Source organism: Cetorhinus maximus, chromosome 28 (assembly GCF_964194155.1).
Source record: "Cetorhinus maximus chromosome 28, sCetMax3.hap1.1, whole genome shotgun sequence".
NCBI classification, from domain to species: domain Eukaryota; kingdom Metazoa; phylum Chordata; class Chondrichthyes; order Lamniformes; family Cetorhinidae; genus Cetorhinus; species Cetorhinus maximus.
Genome location: NC_135906.1, coordinates 15,565,260 through 15,573,980, shown reverse-complemented (window position 1 = coordinate 15,573,980; position 8,721 = coordinate 15,565,260). Strand labels below are relative to the sequence as shown.

General features: G+C 46.8%; 1 protein-coding gene across 1 annotated transcript; it reads left to right on the top strand.

Annotated features, from left to right (window-relative positions):
• LOC144668833 (uridine-cytidine kinase 2-like) lies at positions 1–8,721 on the top strand. Its single transcript, XM_078531232.1, has 7 exons — positions 1–112; positions 5,809–5,968; positions 6,321–6,417; positions 7,091–7,233; positions 7,586–7,683; positions 7,990–8,038; positions 8,454–8,721. The coding sequence occupies exons 1-7, from the start codon at positions 17–19 to the stop codon at positions 8,585–8,587; spliced, it is 777 nt and encodes a 258-aa protein (XP_078387358.1). The 5' UTR covers positions 1–16; the 3' UTR covers positions 8,588–8,721.

Here is an 8,721-nt window from a genome sequence, read left to right as displayed (position 1 = left end):
GCCACCTCTGCCAGTAATGTCGGGGATGATGGCGGGCGATGCGTTATTAGAGCGGAAGGCACAACACCGGCCTTTCTTGATTGCTGTCAGTGGTGGAACAGCCAGTGGGAAAGTAGGGCATAGTGCCGATTATGACGACTTTAGTAGGCGTTTGTAGCTGGGTAGAATGCCGGCCGCAACCATTCGTTCAGAGTTTGATAGTGACCCGCATGGCAAAAGGCGCGCAGTCGCAGTGTTGGTCGCGGACGGTTGGTGCGGCGACGTGGTGATGTTTGCTGGGGATTGGGAGTGCGCAGGCGCGGTGCTCGGTGTGCGGTGCGGCCTGCGCAGGCGCGGTGCTCGGAGTGCCGTGCGGCCTGCGCAGGCGCGGTGCTTGGAGTGCGGTGCAGCCTGCGCAGGCGCGGTGCTTGGAGTGCGGTGCGGCCTGCGCAGGCGCGGTGCCGTTCTTTATCAGGGTTGGGTTGCATCGTATTGGGCCTGAGTTACAGGGGAGGGTTTCTGAAGGAGCGTTTGTGTTCTGATGTGTAGTTGAGCAGAACCTGGGTTCAGGGAGGTAATTTGTTTTTCTAAGGCTCGATGTCCTATTTAAACAGGATGGGCTGGGACAAAAGCAAAACATGGCGGAAGCTGGAAATCTGAAATAAAAGCAAAAAATGCTGGAAAAAACTCAGCCCTGACAGCATCTGTGGATTGAGAAACTGAATTAATGTTTTGAGGCCATATGACTCCTGCTCAGAGCTAAAGAGAAGTTGAAATGTGACGAAATTTATACTTTTTAAGGGGGTGGAGCTGGATAGAATATCAGTGGTAGGTGGGGCCTAAGGAGAGATGGACAAAGATGTCAGGAACAAAAGGACAAAGTGGGTGCTAATGGTAGTGGCAAGTGCTGCATAGGCTGCGGTACAAGAGCAGGAAAAAGCCATTCAGGCCCTCTAGCCCGTACTGTTCTCTTACACTCAGTCCCATTTATCTGCCTTGGCTCTCTCTTTTCATAGAGATGGGGCAAATGTTTTAGTTGTGACAAGTGTTACTGACCTGGAATGTTAACTTTATTTCCCTCTCTGCAGATGCTGCCTTGAATATTTCCAGCATTTTGTTTCTTTTAGGGAGAGAGTTCGATCATAATTTAACCTTCTATTCCCAGAAACATTCAGGTGAATCTGTACTGCAACCCCTCCAAGTCTAATTTATCTCGAGTATTGCTGAAAGAAGAGACATGTCGAAGCTTTTTGTCTTGCACTTATCAGGACGCTTCGCAAGAATACCAATATAAGGGGAAAACAATTTATACTATATGTGAAGAGAGTGCTGATTTGTCGGCAAGTGGACTCTGGTAAACATGTTGCCATGGTGAATGGGGGTGGTGAGAGAGAGAGAGAGACAGGGCCTGTGGGGAGGGAGTGAGAGAGAGAGAGACAGGGCCTTGGCTAGGGGGGGTAGGTGGGGGGTGGCAAGAGAGAGAGAAGGCCTTGGGGTGGTGGTGAGAGAGACAGGGCCTCGGGGAAGGGGTGGGGGGAAGAGAGACAGGGCCTGGGGAGAGAGAGTGGGGTGCCACAGGGTTGGGTCCTCGGGGCCCCAACTATTTACAATCTATATTAATGACTTAGATTCAGGGATAGAAGGTACTCTAGCTAAATTTGCAGATGACGCTAAAATAGGTGGGAAAGTAAGTTGCAATGAAGAAATAAGAAATTTACAACTGGATATGGACAGGTTAGGCGAATTGGCCAAAATCTGGTAGATGAAGTTTAACGTGGATAAGCGTGAGGTTATCCATTTTGGTTGGATGAATAAAAAGGGGACTTATCATTTAAATGGAGAGAAACTTCAGAATGCTTCAGTGCAGAGGGATCTGGGTGTCCACGTGCATGAATCGCTGAAAGCTAGTATGCAGGTACAGCAGGCAATGAGGAAGGCAAATGGAATTTTGGTATTTATTGCTAAAGGAATAGTGTATAAAAATAGGGAAGTGTTGTTGCAACTGCGCAAGTCATTGGTGAGACCGCACCTGGAGTACTGTGCACAGTTTTGGTCCCTTTACTGGAGGAAGGATGAAGTTGCATTGGAGGCGGTTCAGAGGAGGTTCACTAGATTGATTCCAGAGATGCAGGGCTTGTCTTATGAGGAGAGATTGAGCAGTTTAGCCCTATACTCACTAGGGTTTAGAAGGATGAGAGGAGATCTAATTGAGGTTTATAAGATGCTAAAGGGGATAGACAAAGTAGACGAGCGGATGTTTCCCCTTCTAGAACGAGAGTTTTAGACTAAGGGTGGTAGATTGAAATTAGAGATGAGGAGGAATTACTTTTCTCAAAGTAAGGGAGGGGGGTGATGACAGGGGGGGAGGGGGGTGATGACAGGGGGGGAGGGGGGTGATGACAGGGGGGGAGGGGGGTGATGACAGGGGGGGGAGGGGGGTGATGACAGGGGGGGAGGGGGGGGCCATAGTTTTAGACTAAGGGGTGGTAGATTGAAATTAGAGATGAGGAGGAATTACTTTTCTCAAAGGGTTGTGAAACTGTGGAATTCACTACCTCAGTGCGGTGGTTGCCGGGACGCTGAATAAATTTGAGGAGATAGACAGATATTTAATTAGAAACGGGTTGAAAGGCTATGGGGAGATGTCGGGAAATTAGAGTTGAAGCTGAGATGAGGTCAGCCATGATCATATTGAATGGCAGGACAGGCTCGAGGGGCTGAATTGCCTACTCCTGCTACTAGTTCTTATGTTCTTATAATGCACCAGTTGAAGGTGACTGACAGTTAACTGCCAGAATTGTTTGAAATTTAAACCATGTAGCTTGACCATGATTGGTCAAGGCATTGCCCTGAGGAATGAGTCAGTGAATGGCTTTCACTTATTTTGTTTAGCTGAAACAGGTGCAATGTGTGTACATGTTCTTTCTGCCTGCGAAGAACAGGGCCCTGTGTATTAATATACGTAGCTTCCAATACACACAAATGTGCCACACGTGAGCCTGACTGACCATCTTAAATTGGTTGTCAGTGTAATTCTTAGCATAATGAGGACCATTTAGCAAATGTTGTCCAATCGCAGAATCACATCTTATGTTGGACACAGTTTTGAGTTTTGCAAGCAAGGTTGGGTACGGTCTGACCCCTGCTTGTTGCAAACAGCGGCTGGGACGTGCTGTTTGATACGATCCGCCAGTCTTTGGGACATAAAAGTCTAATGATGACCATGAAACCATTGTCAATTGTCATGAAAATTCCACCTGGTTCACTAATGTCCTTTAGGGAAGGAAACCTGCTGTCCTCACCTGGTCTGGGCTACATGTGACTCCAGACCCACAGCAATATAGTTGACTATTAAAAATTCACTCTGAACAAGGGCAATTAGGGATGGGCAATAAATGCTGGCTTTGCCAGCATCGCCCACATCCCACGGACAAATGTTTTTTTAAAAAAAATACGGCCTGCATACCTAGCATCACACTGGCACTGAAATTCATAAACCACATTACTCATTTGTGTGATAGAACGTCTTTTTGGCTTGACAGCAGCATCCTGTTCGTAGCAAATATCACTTGTGTTGCTACTGCATAGTAGCAATGTGAAACAGCTAGCTTCGCCTGTTCAAATTTTTGAGATACCTTGCCTTTCTAGGGTAATTTGAGGTAGACTAGGCACTTTTCAGGGCTGAAAGTGAAGACCTTCAGACCGTTCATGAGTTTGCGTAATATACAGTATGAAATGATCTTATAAGGGTAGCCATTATCGTGCAGGATGGCTTTCATGTGCTGTATTTCAGCATCAAGCTTGCATGGCGAGCAAATGGCTCGGGCCCTGTTTGAGGTTGCTGATAAGACCAATCTTATACAGTGTTGGAACTATAAGAATCCCAATGTGTATATTAGCTAGTGAAGGTAGGCTTGCAGTAGACTGTGGTAGAGAACCGCTTGGCAGATTTCTCAACTGTAGTACCTCAAGGAAGAGGAGTTAATTTGACCGCTCCATTTCAAAGGTGAATTTGAGCACAGGAGGGAGCCTATTAAGACATATTACATTTGCTAAAAAATCCTCAGTGTGCTAAGAATTACGCTGGCAACCAATTGAAGATTGTCAGTCAGGCTCGCGTTTGGCACATTTGCCTGTACTGGAAGCTACATATATTAATACACAGGGCCCTGTTCTTCGCAGACAGAAAGAGCATGTACACATATTGCACCCATTTCAGCTAAACAAAATTAGTGACAGCCATTCATTGACTCATTCCTCAGGACAATGCCTTGACCAATCAGGGTCAAGCTGCCTGGTTTAAATGTCAAGCAATGCTGGCAGTTAACTCAGTCACCATCAACTGGTGCATTCTTCATGGCAACACCTTTACCAGAGTCCACTTGCCAACCAGTCAGCACTCTCTTCTCATACAGTTTAAATTGTTTTCCCCTATTGCTATTCTTGTCAAGTGTCCCGATGAGTGCAAGACAAAAAGTTTTGACATGTCTCTTCCTTCAGCAATGCTCAGTATCCTCACCTGGTCTGGTCTACATGTGACTCTAGACCCACAGCAATGTGGTTGACTCTTGAAAAAGCACTCTGAACAAGGGCAATTAGGGATGGGCAATAAATGCTGGCCTTGTCAGCAACACCCACACCCAATGAACGAATTAAAAAAAAAGTAAGGGAATTAATATATGCAGCTGCGAATTTAAATATAGCGAACGTATCATCCACATATCGGAAATATGCGAGGGGTAGGTTAGGTGCCATTCCATTGAAGCTACATTTTGTTTGCGAAAGCTGGACCTAGCGGGGACCCAATGGCATCTATTTGGGCTTACATGATGTCATTAAAGTTGAGCTCAACTGCATGTGTTTCTGAATTCATAAGTTATCCTTTGTGAGTTGCTGTGCCCAGTCTTGAATGCCATATTCAAAATGACAATCCATTTGGAACCCTCAAATGTTTTGCTTTAGTCCACACTAATTGACAGTAAAATTAGTTCAAAGTCTTGCTATGTCCTTGCTGTGCATATAGCTGTCACTCCTTTGGATCCCAATACTTCTGAGGTAAAGGCCATCATTCCATAGCCTTTTAAATTATATTTTGTATTTGTCAGTAGCTTTTAGTTACTTCTTTACCTAGATTCCCAAATTTCTCTGATCCTTCACGGTTCCTAGCTTCTCATCATTTAGAAAATACCCTGTTCCAATGTGGATAGCCTCATACATTGAACACCATCTGCCACAGTTTTTCCCCTTTTTTAAAAATTCTTTCATGGGATGAACTCATTTAATCTAACAATGGCTCTTTGTACCTTTCTGCTTCAGTCTACACTCTCTACAGTGAAACCTTAATCAATGTCATCAGCAAACTTGGAAATACAGCTCTTGTGTTCCAGGTACAAGAAGCACAGATTGGGTCGGTCTACAACTGGAACAGGAGCATCTGGTGTCAACCTTTGGGCTCAGCTTGAGGTGCCTCTGCCCCTTCTGTGTCTTGGGACGCCCTCTCCCATCCCTCATTTTAGAGCAGTCCACTGTATTTTGCTACGTATGGACAAAACTTGCTTATCAAATGTGATTCCCAGTTGGTGGAGGGGTGGGATGGTCAGGACACCATTCCCCATCACTTTGAGATCAGACAGCTACGAAAACACAAAACAAATAATTTGCTGGCATACCTTCATTTCATGCCACTGTTGTGGAGCTTGAGCCTGTTGTGACTTGGGTGGCATTGTGATGTCTCCTGCGCCAGACTTTCCTTTTGAAACCCTGACAAATAGGCGAATTCTGGGGTATTGAATATTGAAGGTATCTTTTAATCATCTGTTTTTGCCACAGTCCTCAGTGTGTCAGAAAATCGTTGAGCTGCTGGGACAGAATAAAGTGGACCAGCAGCAGAGACAGGTGGTGATCCTGAGCCAGGACAGTTTCTACAAGGTGTTGAGCACAGAACAAAAAGCCAAGGCTAGTAAAGGACAGTACAACTTCGATCATCCAGGTACCTACATACATTGTGTGTGGTGGGGAGGGGGCAATGAGATGCGTGGGAGAGTGAGGAGGGGGTGGGTGGGCGGAGGGAGGGAAAGAGGAGGAGCCTGGGGTGAGGCTTAAATGGCTTTAGGAGTTTATTAGAGATTCTTGGCATTAATGAGAGCCTGACATTCTCCTTTGTTCTGTGTTTTTGAAATGTAAAGGGTTGAAGTTGCCTGGGACAGGTTCTGTGCAATGTGGTGGTGCTGGCCTCTCCTGATAACGGCCTGTGTGGTTGTAGCAGACAGTTCCCTGTCTTGTGTATTGTGGTGACTCTCGTGCTCTCTTTGCTGATTTTCCCCCTTTTCTCTCGTAAACAGATGCGTTTGACAACGAGCTGATTCTTCGCACTTTGAAGGACATCATCAATGGCAAGACAGTATCGATTCCTGTCTATGATTTTGTTAAACATGCACGGTGTGTATCAGAATGCATGGAATTGTCACTCAGACCACTGATTCTGATCAAAATAGCTGATGAAAAGAAAAGCAAAGGTTCTAGGAATTGGAGTCAAAACTAGTTGTTTAGGAGTGCAGACAGGTGAGATGGTCTTAAGTGTCTGGTGTCCAGCTGCTAATGGTCAACTGTTCAGAGATATTTGGCGGGAGGGGTGGGTAGCAGGGGGTGCTAGCCCCTCATTTCCTGTGTGGGGGCAATTGAGCAAGGCTTCTATAGTTGCTGGTTTGGCCTGTGGGATTGGTCAGTGCCCCTGTAACTGAATACTGCTTTTGCAGGAAAAGATGTTGTGTCTAGACATTGGTGAAGGCAGCTGTGATGCTCCCACAGTAGAATGTCCTGCACAAATCGATTGGCTCCTTAGGGTGCTAGGACAGGCTTTGCCTGTGGAATCCACTCAAGCAAATAACCAGTGGGGGGAGGGAATGGAGTTAGTTACTGCTGGTTTCAATCTGTATCACTGTTTGTGCTTTAGTTTAACAAACACTAGGGTTGCCAAAGAGGGCTGGTAATCATTTTAAATCTAAGATGGATGGCGATTGGTCTGATTAAATGGGGGAGCAGGTTGGAGGGACTGAGCATCCTTTGTTTATATAGTTTTGGAGTGAATCTGACTGAAGCTTTTTGTACACAGGAAGTCTGAGATGGTGCAGGTTTATCCGGCAGATGTGGTACTCTTCGAGGGAATTCTGGTTTTCTATTCCCAGGAGATCAGGGATTTGTTTCAGATGAAACTTTTTGTGGACACAGATGCAGATACCCGGCTATCCAGAAGAGGTGAGAGGCACTTCTGGGGGCAGTGATGTCGGTTGTGGGGAGTGGTTGGGTGGCTCAGGATTAAGGGAGGTCTGGGATTGGATGGTGAGAAAACAGGATTTGCTTGTTTCTGCTCCACTGCTGTCCCCTTGCTTTTCCATTTCCTGCATTGTCCCTCAAAAGTTCTGCCATTTTCATCACCGGCTCCCTGCTCTGCCCTTGGGCCTCTGGGCTGCAGGTCCTCTTGGCAATGTGAGGGGACTCAACCCATGGTTACATAGTTTTAGAGCAGCCTTAGTCCCCTGCCTGCTCATGTGGTGAATGCATTGTTTCTGGGTTTTTACAGTTTTAACTTTGTATTTCCTATCTCCAGTATTGAGAGATATCAATGAAAGAGGGAGAGACCTGGAGCAGATTCTGACACAGTACACCACCTTCGTAAAACCAGCCTTTGAGGAGTTCTGCCTTCCGGTGAGCAATGACTGAGGTAATGGGGTGGGAGATAATGGGCTGGGTGACTGGGGCAGGTCAGGGTCCTCTCGTACAGGCATGACTGAACTCGTGTTGAGATGGGTGGATTGAATTCTGTGTTTGAAAGATGGTGCTTCATTGAGGTTGGTTGAAGATTTCACCGAATTGGTGCTTGGGCAGGATCAGGAAGTGTGCAGTGAGTTGTTGCAGTCTGGTTAAGGATTGTTGATATGAAGCTGTCAAGACTGGTATGGTTGGTTGCACTAACAGAAGGGGCTGTATAATTATTTGTGCTCTCATTCACAGACCAAGAAATATGCAGATGTAATCATCCCCAGAGGGGTGGAAAACCTGGGTGAGTACAAAGACCATACCCATCTCTTCCCCCCCCACACACACACAGAATCACAGGACTGGGCCAGGGTGAGTGATCAGTGTGGACCTGTCAATATGAGAGTGAGGGGGGACGTGCAAGTCTGTGTGGGGAAGGAGATGATAGAGATATTTGGGAGGTGGGAGGGTAGGGTGAGAGTGAGTGGGGTACATCGAGGGTCAGGTCAGGAGGGAAGGGTGAGGATGGGGAATCTGGAGGGTTGAGAGTCAGGAGGGAGGGGTGAGTGGTATCTGGAGGGTCGGGGCTCAGGACAGCAGGGTGAGAGAAGAGGTTATCTGGAGGGTTGGGATGGGGGTCAGCCTGCTTGCAGCTATTGGTGTCTGTTTGGGTTTATTTGGGATGTCAGTGGAGTTTGATTTTCTGCTCTCTCTTGCAGTTGCCATAAACCTGATTGTGCAGCATATTCAGGATATCCTGACAGGTGGTCTGACGAAACGCAATGGCTGTGTGAATGGACACACAGTGTCCCGCATTCGACATACCTCCGAGTCCAGCACACGTCCGCATTGACACTGGCAGCACAGAGAGGAGCGAGAGTCAGTATTGTTCAGCTCCTTGGTCACAGGGTGGACTCACTGGTGTGGATGACCAAACTTCTTCTCTTCTTCCTCCCCACAGGCATCTCGTGGAAGCGAGTTCACAGG

Bases quoted from the DNA above. Each gene is read 5' to 3' on its own strand.
- LOC144668833 (XM_078531232.1), top strand. From the start codon at position 17: ATGTCGGGGATGATGGCGGGCGATGCGTTATTAGAGCGGAAGGCACAA. The intron at 113-5,808 runs GTAGGGCATAGT...TTTTTGCCACAG, and splicing joins GTGGAACAGCCAGTGGGAAA to TCCTCAGTGTGTCAGAAAAT. The intron at 8,039-8,453 runs GTGAGTACAAAG...TCTCTCTTGCAG, and splicing joins CAGAGGGGTGGAAAACCTGG to TTGCCATAAACCTGATTGTG.